The 24,204-nt window shown below is 47.2% G+C and overlaps 2 protein-coding genes across 2 annotated transcripts in view; one reads left to right on the forward strand and one right to left on the reverse strand.

Annotated features, from left to right (window-relative positions):
• MTOR (mechanistic target of rapamycin kinase) overlaps positions 1 to 24,204 on the forward strand; it is a 122,801-nt gene that overhangs the window by 47,518 nt on the left and 51,079 nt on the right. The window contains exons 26-28 of the mRNA XM_045776888.2: positions 1,302 to 1,444; positions 3,828 to 3,990; positions 4,122 to 4,267. Of these exons, the coding sequence (XP_045632844.2) occupies positions 1,302 to 1,444; positions 3,828 to 3,990; positions 4,122 to 4,267 (452 nt within the window). The remainder of the gene's footprint in view (positions 1 to 1,301; positions 1,445 to 3,827; positions 3,991 to 4,121; positions 4,268 to 24,204) is intronic.
• ANGPTL7 (angiopoietin like 7) lies at positions 11,332 to 17,750 on the reverse strand. The gene is made up of 5 exons (XM_045776889.2): positions 16,933 to 17,750; positions 14,407 to 14,507; positions 13,597 to 13,791; positions 12,731 to 12,929; positions 11,332 to 12,498 (listed from the first exon to the last, which is right to left on the reverse strand). The coding sequence occupies exons 1-5, from the start codon at positions 17,300 to 17,302 to the stop codon at positions 12,329 to 12,331; spliced, it is 1,035 nt and encodes a 344-aa protein (XP_045632845.1). The 5' UTR covers positions 17,303 to 17,750; the 3' UTR covers positions 11,332 to 12,328.

Below are 24,204 nucleotides of genomic sequence, written 5' to 3' on the forward strand. Positions count from 1 at the left end.
TAACTCATCAGAAGCCGCAGCAGATCTCCAGTTTATCCCAGGGCAGTGATGGGTTGAGTCATCGATAGTTAGGTGGTATAGCACACAGGGATCTCTAACACTCCCTGGACCACTTCCTTGGAGAACCTCTGCTCTGACTTACTCAGTTTCCCTAGTTTAGGGAGGACACATGTCTGTTCTGCTGGAAAAAAAGAATGTATTTTCAAAGTTAGGGCTAGGCCAGCTCAAAGAGATGTTGTTTTGGTAATAAGAGCAACCATTTTTGCTCATCTCTTCCAGCTGGCCTCTTTAGATATGTCATCCCTTGATGCAGGAGATGGAGGCTCAGATGCAGCACACGAGTAATTTGCCCAGAGTGCTGCAGCTGGCGAGCGGCAGAGCCAGGATTCCAACTGGTCTTCCTGACTTCACAGGAATAGGCGCTTACAGAAGCACTAACTTCGTGCCGAGCGCTGGTATAAATCTGTGACACACATTAACTTAATTAATCCTGAAAACACGCTGGGAGGTGGAACTATGGTCCTCATTTTACAAGTGAGGAAACAGGCCCAGGAGAAGAGAAGTAACTGGCCCAAGGTCAGACAGCCAGTGAGTTCGATAAGAGCCATTTGACCTCAGGCCGTGGAGTTCCAGAGTGCAGCTGGGGCCACGACACTGTCCTGCCCGTCTCCAGAGCCTGGGTCTTCCCATCCACCTCCCTCTGCTTCCCCTGGCCGGAATTCTTGATGCCTGGAATGCTCAGAGTGTTGAGGAGTGTTGGAGGGGATAAATCAGAAAGTAAAAATTAAATCTGTTCAACTCCTTTTGTCTCCTTCCACCAGTGCCGTGTGCTCTGGGCTCTGGCTCGCCTGAGTGTAATGCGATTCACGGTGCTGTGAACCTGACCATTTTCCCTCTCCCTCTACGACTCTTTGCTGTCGAATGAGCCGGTGTCCTAATGCAGAGTGCCCAGGGCCCGTCACACACTGCAGGGGCCATTAGGCTTTGTTGAAGGCACCCTGTGTGTGACAGGCCCATCCATTCTGCGTCTGTAGAGCTTTCTGCTTTGCTGATAGAGTCCAGCACAAATGATTTGTAAAACAGTCATTTTTTCTATATCGTGCTCTATTCCAGAGGTTGCTACTTTTGTTTTATGGCTTCTAATTAAATGTTACTCTTTTATATTTGTGCTCTGAGGGAATTTTGTCGTGAGAGGTATGATTTTATAAATCAAAGACAGAATAATCATTAAATAGACGAGGGCTCTTGACAGTTGGCCCTGGAAGCTGATGGTTTTCCATTGTCTCCTGGGGGGATTACAGGCCTGGGGAGCTGCCAGAAGGGTCTCCAAAGATGACTGGCTGGAATGGCTGAGGCGGCTGAGTCTGGAGCTCCTGAAGGACTCCTCGTCGCCTTCCCTGCGCTCGTGCTGGGCCCTGGCTCAGGCCTACAACCCAATGGCCAGGTGCGTCCCCCCCTTCAGGATGGGATCAAGAGGATCGGCACAGAGAAGACGATACATAAGAATTCTTTCTTATCGGCGATAATTGTAAAAAGGGCTGGTATTTTTAATTTTGCCAACTTGCTGAGGGAAAAAAAAAAGAAAAAGCAGATTGAACAAGGTCATGTTATAGGAAAAGCAAGCATCTTAACCTTGCTAGGAGACCTTTCCTTAGTAGGTTTGGGTCTAAAATTTTAATTACAAAGTCATTTATAGCTCTGAAAAGAACTATGTAATGGTGTAGTAGAACTGCTTTCCAAAATAATGAACCCTAATTATTTACTGCTGTATTACAAATACCCCCCAGACTTAACTGGTCTTAAACAACAGCAGTCGTTTGTTTTGCTCCTGAATCTGCAATTTGGAAGTGACCTGTGGGGACAGCTTGTCTCTGCTTCAGTGTCGGTGGGGGTGTGTGTCCAGGGCTAGAGGACCCACTTCAGCATGGTGCATTCACATGTCTGGCAGGTTGGGGCTTTCAAATGGGAACTGCCCTGACTAGGGGCCTTGGTTCCTCTCCATGTGGGCCATTCTGTGGGGTGCTTGGGCTTCCTCACAGAATACTGGCAGGTTTTCAAGAGTGAACGTCCCCAAGGGAACGAGGCAGAGGTATATGGTATTTGTATGAGCTGGCCTTGGAAGTCACGCAGTATCGCTTCTGCCACACTCTGTTGTTCAAGACAGGCCCAGAAGCCCACTCAGATTCAAGGGAAGGAGATATGGATGCCATCTTTTGATAGGAAGATTCTAGAAGAGCACGTGGAACAGGAGATACTGCTGCAGCCATCTTCAGAAAATAGAATTTGCCATAAAATAATACTGTTTTAAATAATAAATCTTAAGTCATTAAAGATTTGGTTTATAATCTTTGCATAATGGAGGTTTACAGTATAACGTAAATAAATGAGATGGGATACAAAACTATGGAAGTGTGTGATTTCAACTGTTAAAAACACACGTACATGGAAGAAGACTAGAAAGTAATAGAGCAGTGATTAAGTTGGAAGGTCTAAGGAGTAGTTATTTTCTTTATTCTTTTTCCCGTTTTCCAAATTTGTCTACAATGGATGATTATTATTTATAATGAGGCATAAAATGGTATTTTTTTATGCTTTAAAAATAGTTCCTAGGAGTTCCCTGACTCGACAGTGTGCAGATCTCATATGCTCAGCTGACATAGCGTACCTCTCTTCTGCTCCAAGTCACTTCTGAGCACAATGTCAAAAGAGGCTTGTGATAGACATGCACATATGTGTTTATTCCTGTGCTGCCAGATGTGCTCATTTGGGATCCAGTGTGGCTGGGGATGTAGGCCAGAAAGTGTATTTCTTAACTTACACAGGACTTCTTTTGGTCTTCATGTTATCCTTTGCATTTCAAATTTTGCCTTTTCCAGCAGATTCCAAAATTATATACATTGGTCTGGCTTAACCTTTTTAATGTGTAATAGAAAGTATGTGTAGAGACATTGAATGCTTAACCCGTACATTAGAAGTGTATCTTCAGTTTCCAACCCCCTTCCCCCAACATTCACCAAAAAAGAGGGGATGGGATTAAAGTTCAGATATTGGGCATAGCAAATATGCCAGTCCAGGTGATGCTTTAATGATTGAAAATAGGTTGTAGTAATCTTAGCAATGGCACCTCTGGCTCTAGGTCTTGTGAGTCTCCAGCAGTTGCACTGGCTTGGAGAATTTATGGATCAGGATTCCATCTCCTAACACTTCTAGTTTCTTAAGTTGTGTTGTCGTGTTGTTTAAGATCAGCTAAGGGTTCTGGTTATATTTTGAAAAGCAGTGACAAGTGCTGCCTTTGCCACTTCCAGTCTCACTTGAGAAGCATCCCAAGAATCCTTTGAAGATGATTCTATTCTGAATCTGTTAATGCCAGCTCCTATGTTAGAAGTCCCCCTTCTGTTCATCCCCTCCTGTGAAGAGAAAAGATGGAAGACCTACCAAGAAGTATGCCTGGGGAGACAGGTTATTTAGCTCTGCTCTTCCTTCTCCTCCCTCGCCCTCACACGGCGTCCCGTGTAGCACAGCGTCTATACCTGAGCTGTAAAATCAGTAGTCATTAGCCACGCATGGTTGCGTTGAGGTAATTCAATTAAATAAAACTTAAAATTCCGGTCCTCAGTCACACTTAGCACGGTTCAAGTACTCAGTGACTAATAGCTACCGTATTAGATAGGAAAGATAGGCCATTCCCAGCAAGTTCTGTTGGACAGCAGTGGTCTGTATGAGCAAAATCAGTGATGCCAGGAGTAGGTTGATAAGTGACTTTGTGGCACCAGGCAGAGGCACGAGAGGCATTTCCAACATCTTTTTCCACTCCTCTCTGCCTTCAGGGATCTTTTTAATGCCGCATTTGTGTCCTGCTGGTCTGAACTGAATGAAGACCAGCAGGATGAACTCATCAGAAGCATCGAGTTGGCCCTCACCTCGCAGGACATCGCTGAAGTCACGCAGACCCTCTTAAACTTGGCTGAATTCATGGAACACAGTGACAAGGTGAGACTTTGCCCCACCGTCCAGATGGAGCCCGACAGGAAATGGGCAGGAGGGGAGAAGCCCCCGGGCAGCCTACTCCCGTTCATGCCCGGCTGCTGTTTTCCTATGCTGTGTGTTCTGCTCTGTCTTAGGGCCCTCTGCCATTGAGAGACGACAATGGCATCGTCCTGCTGGGTGAGAGGGCTGCCAAGTGCCGAGCATATGCCAAAGCACTCCACTACAAAGAACTGGAGTTCCAGAAAGGTCCCACCCCCGCCATCCTAGAGTCTCTCATCAGGTAGGCTCTAAACCCTTTTTAATTGCTGCCTTCATCTGAAATGACCTCTGTCCCCTGACTGCCTGCTGCCAGATCACGACTCACGTGGAGACTTCTGCTCTGTGAAGTCTGCCGTCGGGTCCGGCCAACACATTTAAATGAGACGCGGTTGCAGATGGCTCTCCCCCTCTTGGAGCCGTAATTGGCATTTCTGTTGACCCTCAGTACACGGGCTCCCGTTGTTTTCCAACCTGTGCTGGCTTGTCCCAGTGACATCAGTCCCGAAGCAGTTCTGAGGCAGCAGCAGCCTAGGAGCGATAGATGTTAACGCCCGGGTTCAATCGCACTCTCGGGTCGGAGTAGGAAGTACTGGTTGCGGTGCCTCAAAGGCCTCTGGGGTTTTACTGCCCGAGTCCTCGTCCTCTGGCGTTCTGCGAATAGCACAGGCAGAGCGAAGTCTGAGATTCAGTGATCTTTTCCCTGGCTTTGACTACGTTCTCTCCTCTGCTGAGATGGTTTTGAGTCTTCTGGGTATGGAAAAAATAGGTTGTTTAATCAATTTTCTGCTGTTATGAAATTAGAAGCAGCCTCAAATGTTAGCTCCAGCTCCCAGAGAACTGTTTGCTTCCCCTAATGAGTATCAGAGAATATTAACTCTGGGATCTAATTATCTTCATGTAGATGCTAACATGGTTGATTATTTCACTACAGATAGTTGAGGGGAAAGTCAGCCAGCTAATAAGTACCTCCTTTGTGGCTGAAACAGTCTGCTGTGTATGGCCCTTCTTCCATTTGAGGGAATCATCAAATGGCCAGCTTCTCTGCCAACTGTGCCTTTGAGTAAATGCAAAAAGTTTTCCTATAAACACTTTAAAAAGTGACCAAAAAGGTAGAAATAGAATCGTATTTTTCCCAAATAAAGTGAGCTTTGAGAGACCGTTGATTTCTAGATGCCACAGTTATGAACATGCCATCCTATGGAGTAGCCTTCCATTTCTATTCAGGTTCAACAGATACGAAAACCTGCATTTCTTCCTCCCATCTCTGGCTTGGGTAAAACATCTTTCTTGATAATTGATAGAAAATCTGGCAGAGGAATATAGTAACTTCATGTCAAATAACTAGTTTTGCATGTTAATTTCCTTGCTGACCTTTTTTGTTTGACATCTCTCTGAAAGCTCCCTCGTCCCACCCCAGGGCTGTCCCCATATTTGAAAGAATCAGAGAAGCATTAATGTATATACACATGTGGAACAGGAAGATATAGTCAGAGCCCTGCAAAAATGTTCGAGAAGGCCATTAACCTCTTAAGCCAATATAACAGAAAATATGTCCCCAGAATTTCCTGCAAACTGATCTGGACTTTAAGCACAAACCAGTGGGAGCCTGTGCTTCCAGTCAGAGCCAGGGCTCTGAGCCGTGTGGTTTTGTCCCAGCCTGACTGAGCTCGCTTGCAGTGCTACCCCCTTCACTTGTCTTCCCGTCTTCCCATTGTGCTTCTTTCTCCGTTTGTGGCTTTTCCTACTTGCTTTTGTGAAACTGCTTTTCCTAAGCACTATGGCAATGTCCTGCCATCATTGTCACCACAGAAAGTTTTAAGAAACAGCCTTAGACAAAGCTGCTCTTAGAGAATGTGTGTTCACCGCTACCCCAGTCCTCTGCGTAGGCCTCATGGAGACTCCTCCCCAGGGGTCACCACGGCGGGGAGTCGTATGTTCCTGAGTTACCACTTGGGTCCCATGTTGGAGGTGTTGCTCTTCGTAATAGATTGAGCTCCCTTCCTCACAGTGGCCACTGGGAAGCTCACAGCTCAGTCCTGGCCCACCTCTAACAGATACAGACCCCTGACCTCTTTTGTCTGCTGCCCTCCCTCCTTCCAGCTCTATTTTGTCTTTCCCACTCTTACTTTCCCTCCACTGGTTGCCCACTTTTTAAACGTTTATTCTAGTATATACATTTGAGTCAACTGCCTCAGATTCTCTTTGAAATAATCAGGTTAAATAATCAGGTTCATAAAAACATCTTTGCAAAGCTATTTCTTACTTTCGGTTTTTGTTTTAAAAAGCTGTGCTATGCTGACAGTTCTGTTCTCTTGCTACTGGATCGATCTGTCTGACTCCCTACCTATTGATGTTTTTACCTGTCTGCTCCAGGCCAGTTAAATCCCACGTTTTATCCTCCAAACCAGGCTAACACTGAGATAGTACAAACTACACCCATTTCCTCAAAGCTTGCATGTATCAGTAAGTGTAATTGCTTCTTAAGGGAGCAGAGGGCTAAAAGGGTATAGAATTCTTTGTAAACATACACATGCAGACACACACACCTGGCTTTTACTTGATTAGCCTGTAGCATTAAGGTAAGCGCTGGTGGCCTGCTGACTTAGACTGTGTGGGCCGCTGTAACAAATCACCATCAACTGGGGGGCGTCAGCGAACACTTCTCACAGTTCTGGAGGCTGGGAAGTCCAAGATCAGGGTGCCAGCACGGTTGAGTTCTGATGAGCACCCTCTTCCAGGTTTCCCAGTGGACGACTTCTATCTGTGTATTCAGGTGATAGAAAGCGGAGAACAAGCTCTTTGGGCTCTTTTTAATGAGGACTCTGATCCCATTCGTGAGGGCTCTACCCCCGTGCCTAATCACCTCCCAAAGACCTTACTTCCCACACTGGGGATTAGGCTTCAACATAGGAATATGGGGGGATATAAACATTCAGTCCACAGCATTCCTCCCCTGGCCCCCCAAAATGCATGTCCTTCTCAAATGTGAAATACATTCATTCCATCACAGCCACCCTGAAGTCTTAACCCATTCCAGGATCAGCTCTAAAGTGTCATGTAAATATCATCTAGGATAGGGATAGGGATGAGACTCTAGGTACTATTCATCCTGAGGCAAAATTTGTCTCCAGCTGCGAACCTGTGAAAACGAACCAACTTACATGCTTCCAGAATACACTGCTGGGGCAGTAAGAGGAGAGACATCCCCATTCCAAGAGAAATGGGGAAGAAGGAAAGGGTGACAGGTCCCAAGCAAGTCCAAAACCAAGCAAAGCAAACTTCATGAGCTCTCTAGACTTGGGAGTAATCCCTTTCAGCTGGATCCTCTGCCCTCCAAGCCCTCTGGGGGACGGTCCGCCTTCTAGACCCACTGGGGGAGAGGTCCTGACCCCGCAGCTCTGCCAAGCACATGTCCCTGCCTGTGGCTCTATCCCCACAGCTTTGGGCAGAGTCACCAGGCCTGTTAAAAGCGAGGCAGTGGTCCTCCTTTTTGAAAACAAGCAGGCAGCCCTGATGATCTCTGGACCACCTTTGGGATCTGTCTTTTCTCGGCTTGTGGAATGGTGCATGTTCACAGCCAAATAGCTCTGTAGTTCTGTCCTGTAAAATTCAAGGATTTCGACAGCCTTCCTTCATTCCTTCCTGTCTCTTTCCCCTTCTCTTCAGTTTCGTGGTTTTCCTGGTGGAGTAGCTGGTGTGGCCCGTGGTTCACATCACACTAATCCCCTTAGCAAAGCCTCACGTGCCCATACCCTCGTGTTCTCTTCCAAACACACGTGCTTGTCTCTTACAGTATGGGTGGGCTGAGAAGTTCCCACATCTTGAAGTTCTGGCTCCTTTTTGCTCAATCCACCTTCACGTTGCTTCTCTCTTCTCTCGTGTTACTGTAAGCAGGCGGGAGGAACCAGGCTGCCCCTCAGCACTTCGCTTAGTCATCTCCTCAGCTAATACCCAGTGTCACTGCTCGCAAGTTCTATCTTCCACAAAAGACTGGAACACAAACACGAGTCAGACAGATTATCTGCCACTTGATAACAAGAGTTGCCATTTCCATGTTATCCGATAACCGTTCCTCATTTCTGTCTGAGAACTCATCAGAATGGCCTTTATCCTCCGTATTCCTGCTACCGTTCTGTTCACGGTTACATAGGTGTTCTCTCAAAAGACAGAATCTCTCTTTCTAGCTTTCTTTTTCTTTTTGAGCTCTCACCAGCATGTGCCTGTGAGAGTCCATTTGTGTCGCTCTGTGCGTTCTCGAGCGCACACCTCAGAACTCACCCAGCCTCCGCCTGTCACCCTGTTCCAGAGCCGCCCCACGTCGTTACGTGTGTCTGGTGCAGCAGCACCTCACTTCTCAGTACCAGTTCCCTGCGTTAGTCCGTTTGGACCGCTCTCACAAAATACCACAAACCAGGGCCTGCAACATTCGTTTTGTGCAGTTCTGGGGGCTGGGAGGTCCACGGTCAGGGTCCAAGGTGCAGGTGAGCCCCCTCTTCCAGGTTGCCACACTGCCACCCTCTCACTGTGTCCTCTCATGGTTGAAAGCAAAGCACAGCTCTCTGGGGTGTCTTTCATCAGGGCCCCTATTCCATCCGTGAGCCACTCCACCCTCGTGACCCAGTCACCTCCCAAAGGCCCCGCTTCCAAAAACCGTCACTTTGGGGATTGGCCTCAACATAGGAATTTAAGGGGGACACACACATTCAGTCCATCGTACTTGCTTTTCTTTCTTTCTCACCTTACGTAGAAGAAAGGGTCTCATCAAAGCCAGGTGCTTTCACTGCCCAGCCCCTGACAAGTAATCCCATTTTTAAAAAATGTTCTGATTAAGATCAGCAGAATGAAAAGTAAAAACGGGGGCCAGTGCTTCCGAGGTGGACATGCAGCTCTTGTACCCTCTTCTCTCTCACATTGTAGAGGATGAAACAAAACGTTCTGTACATTCAGGGGTGACACTGAGCTCTCCTTTGGTTCCTGGTGGTTCTGTCCTCTTTTAAGGTGAGAGATTGTGCCGAGCTCATCTCTGAATCCTGAGTGTCCAACCTCAGCTGCCCCAGAAGGAGGTGCTTGAGGAGGAGTGGTTCTGCCCAGAATCCGCACACCATATGTTATGTGGCTGGGGTGTCCTGCTCTCCCCTTTCCCTCGGCCGCGCTCTCTGAGAAGTTCCCCCAGAAGGGTGAAGGGAGCCATAGATGCCAACTTAGAGCCTCAGTGTTTTGGGGGGTTGTTTGTTTTATGGTAACATTTTCTTCCTCAACATGAACGTTGTCACGGAATGTTTATCCTCTATTTACTCGATTGTGTATATGTAAAACTATGAGTAAATTTCAGCAGCTATAGGTTTTGATTAGTAAAGTTTAGATGCCTCCCCCCCGACTTTATTGAGGAATAATTAACAAATATAATTGTATATATTTAAAAGGTACAACATGATGCCTTGGTACACATTATGGAGTGATTCTCAAGCTGGAGAGCATTAACACGTCATCACCTCACACTGTTAACCTTTGTGTGTGATGAGAGCGCTTCAGACCTACTCTCAGCAGCTTTCAAACAGACGACGCTGTCTTCTCACTGTAGTCACTGTGCTGTATATTGGATCCTCAACCTCCTCCTCTTACAACTGAAAGTTTGTGCCCTTCAACCCCGTCTGCCCATTTCCCCATCTCTCCGCATCCCCTGGCAACCGTGGTTCTATTCTGTTTCTGTGAAATCAGGTGGTTGTTCTGGGGTTTTTTTTAAGATTCCACATGTAGGTGATACCATGCAGTATTTTTCTTTTTCTATCCTATTTCACTTAGTGTAATGCCCTCAGATTTGTCCATGTGGTCACAGATAACAGCATTTCCTTCTTTTTTATGGCTAAATAATGTTACTTTGTGTGTGTGTGTGTGACATTTTCTTTATCCGTTCATCTGTCACTGGACACAGGCTGTTTCCATGTCTTGGCTGTTGTGAATACTGATGCAGTAAACATGAGAGTGCCGATATCTCTTTGAGATACTGATTTCTTTTCCTTTGGATATATACCCAGAAGTGGAATTGCTGGATCATATGGGAGTTTTATTTCTAATTTTTTGATGAACTGCCAGACTTTTCCATAGTGGCTATACCATTTACATTCCCACCAGCAATGACAAGCGTTCCCTATTCTCCACATCCTTGCCAACACTTGCTGTCTCTTGCGTCTTTGATAACAGCCATTGTACCAGGTGTGAGGAGATAATCTCATTGGGTGGTTTTGGTTTGCATTTTCCTGATGAGGGGTGATGCTGAGTATGTTTTCATGTATCTAGTGGCCATTCCAAGAATGTCTTTTTTGGGAAAATGTCTATTCAGGTCCTTTACCCACTTTTTAATAGGACTATTTATTTTTTTGCTATTGAGTTATATGAATCCTTTATATATTTTGAATATTAACTCCTTACAAGGGGTTATAGGTAGCAGATCTGTTCTCCCATTCTGTAGGTTGCCTTTTCAATATACTGATTGTTTGCTGTGCAGAAGCTTTTTAGTTTGAGGCAGTCCCACTTGTTTATTGTAGCCTTTGGTGCCTAAAGCTTCAGGTGTTTTTTAGTTGTGGGGTTAGAGGAGATGAGAGAGAAAGAGAGAGAGAATTATTAGCTACTTCTGCCAGAGGCATTTGTGCTTTTCTTCCTCTTCTCTTAATCCCCTGATCTTTTTAACCTCCCTTTCCAGGCAGTATTGTGCTGGCTATTGGGCATCTCAGACTCCCTGCCTGCTTCAGGAAGTTTCTGTGTGAATACCTGTCCTGTGGGATGCCCTGCTCCAATGCACTTCTCTGCTCACTCTATTCCTTTGAAAATCCCCGAGTTCTTGTTTTTAAGGTTAAATAGGTTCCCAGCAAACCAAGGACTGTAAGTACAATAGGAAACACTGAATAAGAATAATGGCTTACCTCATACTGACTGGGTCAAGGGAATGGTTCTTTTTGTCGAGGAAAAAATGACTTCCTGATACTCAAAATTATTTGGCATCTGCTACGGCTAAAGATATGCTTCCTCTCTATGTGTTAGTTTGCTCAAGTAGAAAGGAAGAGTGTTGGTTTGCAAAGTATTTTGAGGCCGAGTGGTGGCACTGGGCTCCGCGGGGGTAAATCTGACCTCTCCCAGTGGCTGCTGCCCTTTTTGTCCGCCACCTTTTCGCTCTTTGGGTTCCTCCTTCTCTCTTGGTTTCCCTGACTGCAACAAAATCAGAATCTCTTTCTCACTGCTCACCGTCTGATTTTTCACTGAAGCTTTTTACCTTGCTCTAAATGATAACAGCAATAATTTAAAAACCAACAGGTTTCAAAAGAATTTATTGTAGAAGGAAAAAGAAACTTCGAATGTTTACAACATACTACAGTATTTTGTTTTTACAAAGCAAAATACTTATATACAGCATGAATTATTAACCATAGTGTCATCTACCTTCATTTTGCAGCCACTTTTTATAGATGAGTTTAAAGAGAAAGCTCCTTGAGCCCTTTTCTTACAAAGTAAAAAATAAAAATAGATATATCTGTATTGACTGAACATTTTAAGGCAGTTTTGTGCAAGCATCCACAAGGGACTTCTCCCCACCCCCTGCTGGAATTCCCCAGCCACCAGTAGACTTGTTTCTGCCATTCAGCACTGTACCCCAATTGAGGCAGAGCAGGGAGGTGCCAGAGGCCCGCCACCAGGCCTGGGTCCCCAGAGATCCCCCTGAGCAAGTCCAACCTGGCTCAGCCCACCACCAGTGGAATAATTTTTATCTTTAAAAAAAAAAAATAGGTAGACCGAAGGTAATTTTGTCGGATTTGACAAGTCATAGCTCTCCACCACCACTCTCTTTCACGCCTTTCTCTAACACCCAAGATCTCTCCTTGAGGATCAAAACCACAGGGTTCTTTTTAGGCAAGGAGTCTGTTTTCTGCCCTCACATAACCCAGGCCTTCAACTGAATAGGTAAAGTGATATTTACTTTATTCATAATTACTTTTCTTTTGCAGAAAAATCAAGTGGAAAGGAGAAGCTTTTAGTGAGTCTGTCAGGGATCACAGGCAGAGAGAGCCCCCTCGGGCCAGCCCCCTGAGAAGTATGTGTGATAACCCATTATGTTCAAATAATTGGTCCCATTTAGGTGACACCTTTGTACTTCCATTTCATTGTGCTCCTTACAGCCTGACTCTCTCATTGGTGATTGTAGGCTATTTTCCATCCCTACCTTTCTCTCCCCTCTTCCTCCCTTTCCCCGTCCTCACCCAGCCTCCATTTGTCCCCATTTTTCCAGCCCTGCCCCACAGCAGGCCTCCACTTAGGGCTGAAAGTCTTCCGGGCGAATTTTCATCTCCACCCGTTTGAGGGAGTAGCTAGACCCGTGCCAGCCATACCAGGTGATGCCGTCCAGGTGCTTGTTGTGCTCGCCGAGGCGGTAGTACACTCCGTTGAGGTTGGAGTCTGTGCAGCAGTTGTACCAGTAGCCACCTGGCACGAGAAACAGATCGGGGCTGGGAAGCCGAGCTCGTCCTCCCCTTGGAAACAGCTGACAGACTAGACAGCAGGATTCATGAAGCTGCTTTTGGAACAGAGGCTAAGCAGTTAGAGCCAGTGTCCTAGAAAAAGTATCAGAGCCAGAAGAGCAGCTCTGTGGCTCTACATCCATTCTTCCCACAAGGGAATGTCCCCCTCTGCCCCCGCCAGCCCCCCCAGATCTCACCTTTGCGGAGTTGTGCACACTTGTCTAAGCAGTTGTCGTTGTCCTTGTCCTTGGTGCTGAAGGCCGTGTTGTTGTGGTAGACGAGGGCGTCGTTCCCCACGTTGCCACTGTAGTTTCCCAGGAAGAGGCGGTAGCTGTTCAGTTCATTGCCCAGGACGAAGCGGCTGTACTCCGCATAGCGCACACTGCCCTCCCAGTCCTGTCAGGGAGGTCGCAGAGCCTTAGGGGAGCTGCAGCGGGGCTTCGCTCCCGCCTGTCCTGCCAATCTCCCCTCTCTCTGCTCGCAGCCGTGCATCCGGTTCCCGCTGCGGACCTAGCAAGACTTTCCTGCGTGTTTGCCTTCAGTTGACTACACTAAGCTGGGAGTCAAAGAACCAGGCTCCTAGGTCACACGTCTCTCCTGAGTCCCCAGCTGGCCTTGATTAGCCTCTCTTGCTGTGGCCCTTTCCGCCCCTGCCTGGAAGGTGGAGGTGTGTGTTTGGCTGCATCCCACTCGGAGATGTCCTAGAGTGGCTTGCGAAGAGAGCAGTGCCCCGAGGCCTTCCATGGCCCTCACGGTTTGTGCCCCAGGCCAGAGCAGGGACTGCCACGTTTCAGCCCCGCTGACTGGAATTCCTCTGCTCTGCCCCGAATCCAGCCTCTTATATATCTGCAACCTCGCTTTTGTGGAAACAAAACAAAACAAAAACAGGAAAAGGCCTCTTCCCCCTCAACTGTACTGCAACCTGCAGGAAAACCATCATAACAGATACACAAGCCTGTAGTGAACAAGAGTGGGAAGGCCCCCCCCCCCTCCGCCAGGAACTGTGCGTGGTTGTGTGTGTGGCAGCCGGCTCCAGTCCTAGGGACCGAGGCCTTGTGCTCACCTCCAACTCCACGCGTAGCCGGGTTGGCCGTCTGGACAGCCGGTGGATGTGGTCATTCCCCAGCCAGAAGTCCCCACGGATGCTGCCGAAGCCCTGCTTGTACTGCTTCCAGTCCCGGTAGAAGGAGACAAGGCCGCTCTTTCGTCTCTGGATGGTGGTCCAGCCGCCGCCTGACGTCTCCATGTCACAGAACACCTGTGGCAGAGAGGATGCTTTGGTCAGGGACCCACAGAGGCAGGCAGAGGAGTGTGGGGGCGGCGGGCCACACCACCTCCCTCCCATTTCTGCAGAGCTAGTGGACGTGGGCACATCCATAATCATGCTGGCTCTCTACAGCCACTATTCTGCCGTGTTTGGCAAGCAGGAGCAGGGCGGTGGTTTGCTGGGGAAGAATTGTTAAGCAGGGTGGTGGTTTGCTGGGGAAGAATTGTTAAAATTGAGGGTGGGGGCAAGTGCACATCTTGTCGGAAGAAAAGAAACTCCATGTATACTCTTGACATGTTCTCTCTTTTCTCCTTCCCCAAAGAATAACTGCTTTAGGTCATGGCAAGATATGTCAACTAGTTGGGTGGAGGTTATAGAATTATCTAATCTATGTTAGAAGATTTGGTGTTTTGTTGGTAATGATTTGAAGGGGCAAAACAGATCCCCCAAATTGAGTGTGTGGCTGGCTCTCTGGTATTTGGTGTGTTTGATTCTCTGTCTTGAGTTTCCCTTTGCTTCAACTATGATGAGTCCTGCTGCCCCCAGCCCTGTGAGGGGGCAGAGGACAGATGGCAGCACTTGGGCAGTGGGCTCTGCTGACCTCACCTCCAGCTCAGGGCTGCCCAGGAAGTCATCAGGAGGCAACTTGTACACTCCAGAGATGCGGTAGTTCTTCTGGTAGAGGGACGAGCAGTCGTAGATGGCATCTACAACAGAAGCAAACCACAGGGGTGAGCATCCAAACCCGGGGGCTCCATGGCACGTGGGCATTTGTGCTGCATCTCAGTTGAGAGTTTTAAAACTGAGACTTTTCTACCACAACAATCATATGAGTGTTCATTACTAGGCTGTGTCTGGATTTTGGAGAGGTGTGGGCATTGGGAGACCCAAAGGGGGTGTATTTTGGCTTCACTGGTTGGGGGGGGTGCTGTGGAGTAGGGAAGCCCTTCACCTGGATAGCATCAATGGGACAATCAGGTGGTTTCAGATTAACTCTGAAATCAATTATCCTGCTGAGGTTCTAGGCCATGAATTCTGGAAATATTCCGATGTGTGACGGCTACATCACAGATGCTACTCTTTAATAAATTCAGCTTCTGGGACAGCCAGCCTCTCTTACCACATAAGCCATGAGTATCTCATAGGGTCTGGTTTGGTTGTTTGCCTGGCTGGTTGATTTGTGTGACGGTGGTGGTTTTTCAAAGGTAATGGCTATTTTTACCTATGAGAATAGCTATTTTTATGTAGATGGCCTATTAGGACCCCAGTGAAGGGAGATAGATTTCACATCTTATTCCCCCCTTCATCTAACACTGCTCAATTCTCAAATGGAAATGCACACACCCTGAGGAACGCTTGGAGACCTTCCCTGGCAGCATTATTAAAACAAGCAAACGAGAGCATTGGACAGGCTGGTTTTCACTCGGGTTGATTTAAATGCTTCCTTGGCTGCCCGGGGCTATTGCTTTATGCCAGATTTGGTCTCCATTTTGCAAATCTCGAAGAGCACCATGGTAGAAACCTCCTTTCCTGATAGGATTCAAAGAGCGGGAACTCTGGCTGTCCAGGAGAGGCTTCCCACCCTCTGTGTCTGAGATTCTTTCCTTGGCGGCCCCTGCACTGGGCCTTCAAGAAGACCACACCGATGGTGGCACTTCCTCCAAGAGCCATCCCAGGCAGAGCGTGTTGCAGGAGGGGGCGGGGAGGTGCGTGCCTTCACCATCAACCCCTTCATTTTCTGTAATGACGAAAGCATTAACTTACTGCTTTCTCCGCCGGCCTGCCTGCTAACACAGTATGAAGGTGACCCAGCACCTGGTAATGGAGAAGAAAAATGAGGAACAATGTCCTGGGCGAGAAGAGGAGGAGGCGCAGCAGGAGAGCTGCCTTTGTTTGACCCCCAGGAAACTCCCTGCTGGGAGGAGAGCAAATCCCAACTGGAGGAGCTGGGGGTGGCATGGGCAGGTTCCCGGCTGGCCTGCTCTCCCGTGGGTCTGGTTTCCTCTCACAGGCCAGATCAGGACACACTTGTCTGGAAAATATCCTGAGCATACCATACCTTTCTATTCTAGTCCCACACTGAGGGGCAGGAAGTACCGGCTTAGAAAGCAATTGACACATGGCGGTTTAGTAACAATGAGATGTCGAAGCTTAATTTCGTGTTGAGGCTTTTTCTTCGTTTGAACTGAGAGTAACCAGTGACTTAGTGTGTTCTGTTTCTTGACTTGGTCTGTGATGTGACCAAAAGTTTTTATATCAGAACAATAAGTGACATAGCTATAGGATATTCTCCTTACAAGTAACAACTTCCTGATGATTTCAGAAACCCAGATCTCTCCTCTCTGAACAGTAAAATGACCTTGGCCAGTCTGAGCCAATCTAACTAGACACTGAAAATTATGTTAGAAAACATTAAATGTATCTTATTTTGGGGCCACTAAAAATCCAGATCTCAGCATTGCATTTTCTTATTTCCTGTCATGGGAGAATTTTATTTGAGACCATGGGAAAAAGTAGAAATCTCAGAAGCAGGGAACCTCAAGGAGCCTGTCCTTTCCTGAACACAAAGGAATTCTTCATCTGGCTCTAGGCAGCATCGACGCCTAATTCTGAGCCAGTGGGAAGAGTCAGGTTTGCAAACAGGACACAGAATCCATCAGTGCCTGTACCACTAAACCTTAGGGACATGAGAGAACTGCATTTAGCAGAACTTGGCTTCTAGAGCGACAGATGTTACAGTTCTGGTTTCATTCCTGCTTCTTTGGGACTGCGGGTACAGCCTGTCAGCTCTGGCTAAGGAAGTGGACCAGTCAGGGAGACTTGAACCCTGTTTCTAAGACTTGCGGTGTGACTCTGGGCAAACCATGTCATCTCTCTGTGCTCCAGGATAGTAACTTACACCTTTCATATGTTGAAATATGTTGTGAGTAAAAGAGATGGTGCAGGCACTGGGTAAATTTACAGAAATTTACAGAACATTAGAGCTGGTGGCACATACCCAGGAAAATATACCCCAAAGAACCCCCAGTCATCGATCTGTTGGCCAAGATATGTAGAAGCCATGCTACAGACAGAGACCTCAGCCGTTTGAGCAAGAAGGTGATGAGTAGCATGAGAACATGTTCTCCTTACCTGCCGAGGTCTGGGTGACAGTCTGGGCTGCCTGCAGCTGCATAATGTCAATCTGGTTGTTCATTTCCGAGTACTTGCTCTCCGCATCTGTGAGCCGTGACTCCATGCGCTTGGTGCTGCTCTCCAGCTCCATCACCTGCATGACCACGCTGACCCAGTCCCTCTCCTGCTTCTGGCTCAGTTCACTCAGCAGGCTGCTTAGATTGGCGATCTGGGCCTTGAGCTCCTTAGCCTCCTCACAGCAGGTGGCCACTTTGAGCTGCGCAGGTGTCTTGCGCTTTGGGGGCTTCTGTGGCCAAGCTGGGTGGCTGACAAAGGCCGTGATGAAAATGCAGAGCCAGGTCACCGCTGAGAGAGTCTTTTTCAGCATCTTTCTTGGGCCGGGGTGAGGCAGGGTCTTCCTTTTAGGGATCTGGATTTGCCCAGCTGCGGTCTACAGAGCTGGAGCGAATTACAAGTGTGCACTTTCTCTCTGGGTGGGCTCACCACGCTCTTGCTTTCTCTTCCCTTACTATTTCGTAGCCTTTCTCAAAGCTTGAGTTTACAAGTGCAGGTTCACTGGGTTCCCTGTACCTTTCCTTCCTTTCCCCAAACGCTCTACAGACTCAGCATCTTAAATATTATCTGCTGCCTGCACCTCCACCCCCACTGTCGCCGTGCATGGTGCTTTAGCCCCTCCCAGCTCATCTGGGAGGGTCAGGTGCCTGTTGGGTGAAGTCAGCGTAAACTTAGGCCAGAGAGGAGGAGGGAGACAGGGGCGAGTCTTTCTTTCCTTGCCTGCATAGTCTCTGGGCTGAGACAAGAGGACTGTGAATTTGTGTGTTTCCAATTTCGCCTATTAGATTATGCCCCTGCCAGCCACTGGCTCAGCTCTATCAGTGAGCAGGGCAGGGTCAGAAGAATTACCAAATTCCATTCTAAAAGTTACATAACCGTGGGGTGAGTCTAAGGTAGGCAGAGAGAGTTGGGAATAAGACTCCCTGCTCACCCAGGGAGGCCTGTTAATGTAATCCACACTGTTTATATGAGGCTCTGGTATATCTTGGCATCCTGCTGAGTGTGCTTTTAACAAGGCTGGTTATTCCTTTCTCTGGTCATCATTCAGTGTTTTACAAAACCCTTATTCCACCTAGATCTAACACTGTGTCATGTTTGAAAATCTCCAACTTAGAAGAGCTCTAGAAATAGAAAGAACAAGCCTCTTAGGAAGCAGAAAAAGACTTTGTAGTTTATATCCACAGGATTTGCTCAGTCGTCTTTTTACGTACTTTCTCCCGTCAACAAGTGGGCCAGCATTAGCTTCTCCCACTTGGCATTTGACAAGGAGGTGCCGGAGAGGACAGCAGGGACAAAAATTCAGGAGTGACGGACATGACTCTGGGATGGTCATTCACGCTTCCATCCATCTGTAGACACAACAGAGGACAGGCCCATCCTTGGCCTGTGATTCAAAACTTGGAAAGTACATTAAATCATAGGGAGAGGAATCCCTGTCACCTAATAAATCCATATCTATAGTCTCATTTCCCTCTTCCTATGGAATATAGTCTGCAGATCTGAAGCTCTTCTCTCTCTGTGATATATATCCCTGAAAATAGGGTTACTGTCATTTCTCATGTACTGTGTTTGAAGGGCACTACTCCTTTGAAAACAAATGGGAAAAACCTGGGATTCAGCAAACCTTAAGTACTTAAAATGAGCTTTTCACTGAGAATGTCTACAGAGGTCCCTCCATCCTCAGATGGTAACAGACTCTGTCTTTGGAACATACTCTTGCTGTTTCCGTGTTACAGAGCCACCGGGGCAGTCCTCGTGCTGTTGCCATCCGGTGTGGGTCCTTCACACACGAGCCTTACACCTGACTACCCTCCTTCCCTGCCACGATCCCCCAGAGTCCTTTTCCAGTTGGGACTTCTGGCTCCCCAGAAAGCCACTTCTGTTCAGGAGGCTCAAGTTTCCGAACAGTTTTTTCCCCTCTAAATGAAAAAGCGGGAGGGACTCGGTTAGGTCAGGGTTTGTTTTCTCCCCTCGCTAGTGTCCTTGCCCACTGAGGGGTAAGGACGTGGCTGGCACCCTGTAGCAGCTTGTCGGCCCTCTCGGAAGAGCCTGTTCAGAGCCAGTGTCCGCTCTCTTGACACCAATACCCAGCCCAGCCGGGTGCTGCAGTCTGCCCGACGGCATTCACTAACACGAACCCGGCCCCAGCTGTCAGCATCCGACAGCCTGCTGAACCCAGGGAGGATCTTCAAGTCCATCTCCTAGCCAACAGCCAACACTGAGCTTGTGCCTTGCGTCCCACATAGCCACGTGGAGCGTCACGTGTGACCCTGCCGTCTTAGCACTCCCTGCAGCAACACGTTAGACCCAGGAACAGTGGGGCTTTATGGATTCCCAGCCAGCTTTTTGTTTGTTCTTCCCAGTGGCCGCTTCCCCGGCCCAAACAGGAAACTGTTATGAATAGATTTTCGTATTTGGGCAGAAAGTGAATCAGTCATTTGTATTTGCAACCCATGGAGCGATCCGTTCTAGGTAAGTTTGGATCAGAAGCATCTAGCTGTTTGCATGAATGCCTGCTCTCTGACATTTATGTTCTGAAAACCCATTTCTAACATGAGGTATAAGTTGGAGACAGAGGCTTTCCTTATTTGAAGATTTTCTTACATCACCTAAGCTGCCCAAATGTCAGTAAACTCCCACCCCAAATTAAAAAATTTAGCAAATTAGGAGTGTTTCCCATGCCAGAAGATTATCAGTCCTCCAAACATCCGCAACGCTGTGATGTCCTAGATTCTGAATTTCTGAAAGAAGGAAAAGTAAACCCTTGTTTTGAGTACAGCTAAGCCAATAGAGAAAACCAGGAAGGATGTGGCAGACTAGACCGGTTTTCCTTCTCCAAAAGGCTTTTACTCCCTTCTCTGCCCTTCAGCGAATAAAGTGACCATAAAAATGGGAATTAACTGAGAAAATCTGGAAAGCCTGTGTTGGACACCTTGCAGTTTTTCCTTTTCTCTATTTTGCTTGTGGTGAAAGAGGGTCAGCTTGGTGTTCCTGGGAAAGATGTTTATGAAAATCAAGCTTATATTCTTAATGAGAAAAGCCAGTGAGCTTTCACTTAGTCTGAAAGCTCTCAAAGACTTCACAGTCTAGGCTGTGCTGCCTTGGGCTGGCACCAAGGGCTGGAGGCGTTCAAGCAGCCCGGGGATTACAGAGCAGGGAAGGGCCTCAAGGTGGTCTCTCGTTCTACCCAAATGGGAGTGTCAGGTCTCATTTTCTTGAAAATGTCCCGGTTGGAGAGACTCCCCCTATTCTAATGTATTCCTGTCCCTGCCTGCTCTTAAACCGTCACTTGCAAAATTGGTGAGAAAGAGACACAGCTACCCTCAGACCCAGACACTCAAGTTTATTGAATGAATTCATCTCAGAAGAACCTGCCTTGTTGTTAGTTTAATTGTGTATTAAATGGGGATATTTTACTTCTCCTAACGTCTTTTAATGAGTCACAGCTTGCTTTACTATATGCAGCCATTTCATACCTGACCCTTGTGTCACTCAGTCCTGTTTCTGTCTCAGCTAAAAGCCCACATCCATCCCAGAAGCTACCTCCATCTCATCCCGAAGCTTCTCATTTGCCCCTTCTACCGAAGAGTGCATTCCGGACAGGTTAGAAATCATTCTCTCCGGCCCCCTCCTAGAGTCTGTTATTCATTGTAGCACCCAGCCAAAGAGTCTGTCTCCGCTCCCCTTCAGACTTTGTAGCAAACACCGGTTCTATGAACCAGCATGCAAGTTTCAGAGCACGGTGACAGTGCTGGCCCAGCCTCAACTGTCTCACAGTTTAGTTGGAGAAACAGACAGCTGAGCTCTAGGGCAGTGTGACATGTGAGGACGGGGGCACAGAGGAGGAGTGCCTAACCCAGATGAGTTTGGGAAGGCCTCCCAAAGGGAGTGACCCCCAGGTTTCACAGAAAAAGGAGGAGGTAGCCAGGGGTGGGAGGGGGCACCGTGAGCAGGGTGCAGCTTTGTGAAAGACCTTGACTTAGTAGGAAGACACAAGTATTTGAGCATGGCTTAAGAGTTGGGTGTGGGGGCTCCCCACCTAAGAGGTGGAGGGGAGCCAGGCCTGAGGGACTTGAGGAGTCCACATGAGGGGCGGGATTGCTACTCTGGAGATGGAGGGAGCTCTGAAAGGAATCTAAGCAGCTTTTACCTCTTGTTGCTGTTTTCCTGAGTCTCACCGGGAAAGTGGCCTTTTGTAGTTGGCAAACAAGATTTTTAACTGGAAATGGGTGGCTTAGAACATTAGAATTTCTTGAAATTGTAACAGATTCATATTAAATGCCCCGAAGGGATCATCTGGCTTGAGGATTAAGGAGGCGGTATATGAAGGACTTGAAATATTGGGTCTAGAATCAGGCAAAGCTGGGTTCCAGTCCCTTCCCATCACTTGAGAGTTATATGACCCTGGGCAAGTTATTTCTTTGGGATTACAGATCTGTGCAGTGGAGATGAAAATCATAACTACTTTACCTCACAGGATTATTGGTTAAATAAAGCAAAGGTTAAAAATAGTTAAGGCATTTTTCAGTAAGAAAACTATATTTGTGGATGCTTGGGTGGCTCAGTCAGTTAAGCGTCTGCCTTCGGCTCAGATCATAATCCCAGGGTCCTGGGATCCAGTCCCACATCAGGCTCCTTGCTCAGCAGGGAGCCTGCTTCTCCCTCTGCGCCACGCTTGTGCACTCGCTCTCTCTCTCTGTCTGACAAATAAGTAAATAAATAAAATCTTTAAAGAAGAAGAAGAAGAAACTGAATTTGGAGGAGTTAAACTACTAGAAATCAAGATTTATCATAAAGCTACCACAAGTAATTAAGGCAGTGTGATGTTGGCACGAGGATAGGCTCATAGATAAATGGAGCAGAATCGAATAACCAGAAACACCCGCACGTATGTAGACACTTGATTTAGGACAAGGGGGCACCACAGAACGGGGAGGAAAGGACGATCTTTTCAGTAAGTTCTTCCAGGTCAGCTAGGTAGCCTTATGGGGAGACGAGGGCTCTTGACCCTTACCTCACACCACACACGAAACTTCAAGTTCAGAGGAGGTTTGAGTTCTACATGTGAAAGGTAAAGACTAAAGCTTCTAGAAGGTAACATAGGAAATTATCTTTGGCATCTTGGGATAAGCAAAGAGTTCTTAAGCAAGATACAAAGAACACTAACCATCCAAAAAAACATTATCAAATGCAATAAAAGGAGTCATCTCTGTTCATTAGAAGACACTATGAAGAGAGTAAAAAGGCAAGAAGAGATCTCCGGTGCATATCTCTGTGTACATTGTCTCCAGAGGATATGTGGAACTCTTACCAAACATTTTTTTTTAGAAGTAGCCAAGTTAAAGATTGCCAAGAGATGTCAATAGGCACTTATTTCACAAAAGAGGATCTCCACAGGGCCAGTGAACGCAGGAAAGGCTGCTCAAGCTCATTCGTCATGATGGCAGTTCAAATTGAAACTATTGCATGCCACCACTACACACCAATTAAAATGACTACAGTGGAAAACACTCACAGTAGCCAGTGTTGACGAAGATGTGGAGTGGCTGGGATTTTCATCTACTTCCCATGGAAATGTCAATTGGGAAAAACCACTTTGGAGAGCAATTTGCCAGTGTCCTCGAAAGCTGAACATACCCCATAACCCAGCAGTTCTACTCTAGGCATAGTCCCAACAGAAATGCGAACACACGTGCACCAAAGACACATACAAGAATGTTTGTAGGAACACCACACTCATACTAGCCAAGAGCCAATGGCCACCTACATGCCCATAAGCGACCAGATGACTAAGTTGTGGTACATTCAGAGTGAAGTCGTCTTCAGCAGTAGAAGGGCAAACTCCCGTAGTGTGCAGCAGCATACATGTATCTCCCAACGTCATGTTGAGTGTTTGGGTGATGTTCAAAGGCTGGCAAAACGAACCAGTTGTGTCAGAAGTCAGATAATTGTTGCCTGTAGAGATGAGGGAGGGAGCCACGGTCGGGCGAAGCCTCTGTTGTTGTGTGTTGTGTTCTGTTTCTTGGTCTGGGTAGCAGTTACCAGGGTATGTTCACTTTGTGATGATTTGTCAAGCTGTATCCTGTGTATACTTGTGTATATATGTGTGTGTTATACTTCAACTAGAAGTGGATTCAAAAATAGGTAGGGCACACGAAACAGTAGTGGCAGACACGTAGTGTCCAGCAAATAGTAGTATTATTTAGGGGCACCTAGGTGGATCAGGGGGTTACCTGTCTGACTCTTGGTTTTGGTTCAGGTCGTGATCTCAGGGTTGTGAGATAGAGCCCCATATCCAGCTCTGTGCTGAGTGGAGAGTCTGAGATTCCCTTTCCCGCTCCTTCTGTGCACCCCCCCCCCAGCTTGTTCTCTTTCTCTCTCTCAAATAATCTTTAAAAAAAAAAAAAAAAAAAAACAGGTACCATTATTTAAGTATACAGTTATCTCACCAGAAGAGCCTTCCCTGCCCTCCGGAATCTCAAGGAGGCCCCCAACATTAGTCTCCATCCAAGCGCTCTGTTTTCTTCATGGTATTTACCTTCACAGCACTTATTTTGGGGTTTTTTTGTTTTGCGTATCTACTTGACCTGTAAGCTCTGCAAAAGCAAAGACCTTATCTGTCATTATTTACCACAGTATCTCTAACATCTAGCTATTAGCATAAAGCCTGAGGCCAAAGATGTCCTTCACTGGAACTTGTCAAGTGAAAGAATGAATTCCTAGCAAAAGGTTTTCTTTGCCTAAATAAACAACTGTCACGGAGACTTAGAGTCTCTCTCCATGGTCATTGGCAGTACTTTGTCATGGTGACGCCTTCATCGTTGGCCACCGCATTCTGTCCTGTTCCGAGTCCATTTTTCTTCTGTAGGTCTTAGTCACAGAATCAGAGGAAGTGGGAACTGGAAGCATTGAGATCATTTGGTTCAACCTTGTATTTTAATCAATAACTGGAGGCAGCGTCCTTAGTGTATAATCACTTTGTCTTCCTGGAAACCATTGATTTGTGTCTCACCCCTCTTTCTTTACATTTGACGATGACCAGCAGGAGAATCACAGAGCATTTGGGGCAGCGTTTTGTCCTGCTCTACCTTATTGCGGAGGCCTATGTAACTGGTGTATCTGATTACTTCAACCTGCATCAGCCTGTTACTGAACCGTCATCGTGGCCTGGGGGGGCCAGGTGCAGCAGCTCATGTTGAAGACAGAACAAAGTAA

Source organism: Ursus americanus, chromosome 33 (genome assembly GCF_024610735.1).
Source record: "Ursus americanus isolate L20-20 chromosome 33, mUrsAme1.1.p, whole genome shotgun sequence".
NCBI classification, from domain to species: domain Eukaryota; kingdom Metazoa; phylum Chordata; class Mammalia; order Carnivora; family Ursidae; genus Ursus; species Ursus americanus.

What these genes read in the sequence shown, in the direction of transcription:
- ANGPTL7 (XM_045776889.2), bottom strand. Translation starts at nt 17,302, where the DNA reads ATGCTGAAAAAGACTCTCTCAGCGGTGACCTGGCTCTGCATTTTCATC. An exon ending in GGCTACGCGTGGAGTTGGAG is followed by an intron (nt 12,930 to 13,596) that starts GTGAGCACAAGG and finishes CCTCCCTGACAG; the next exon opens with GACTGGGAGGGCAGTGTGCG. An exon ending in GTGTGCACAACTCCGCAAAG is followed by an intron (nt 12,499 to 12,730) that starts GTGAGATCTGGG and finishes TTCTCGTGCCAG; the next exon opens with GTGGCTACTGGTACAACTGC.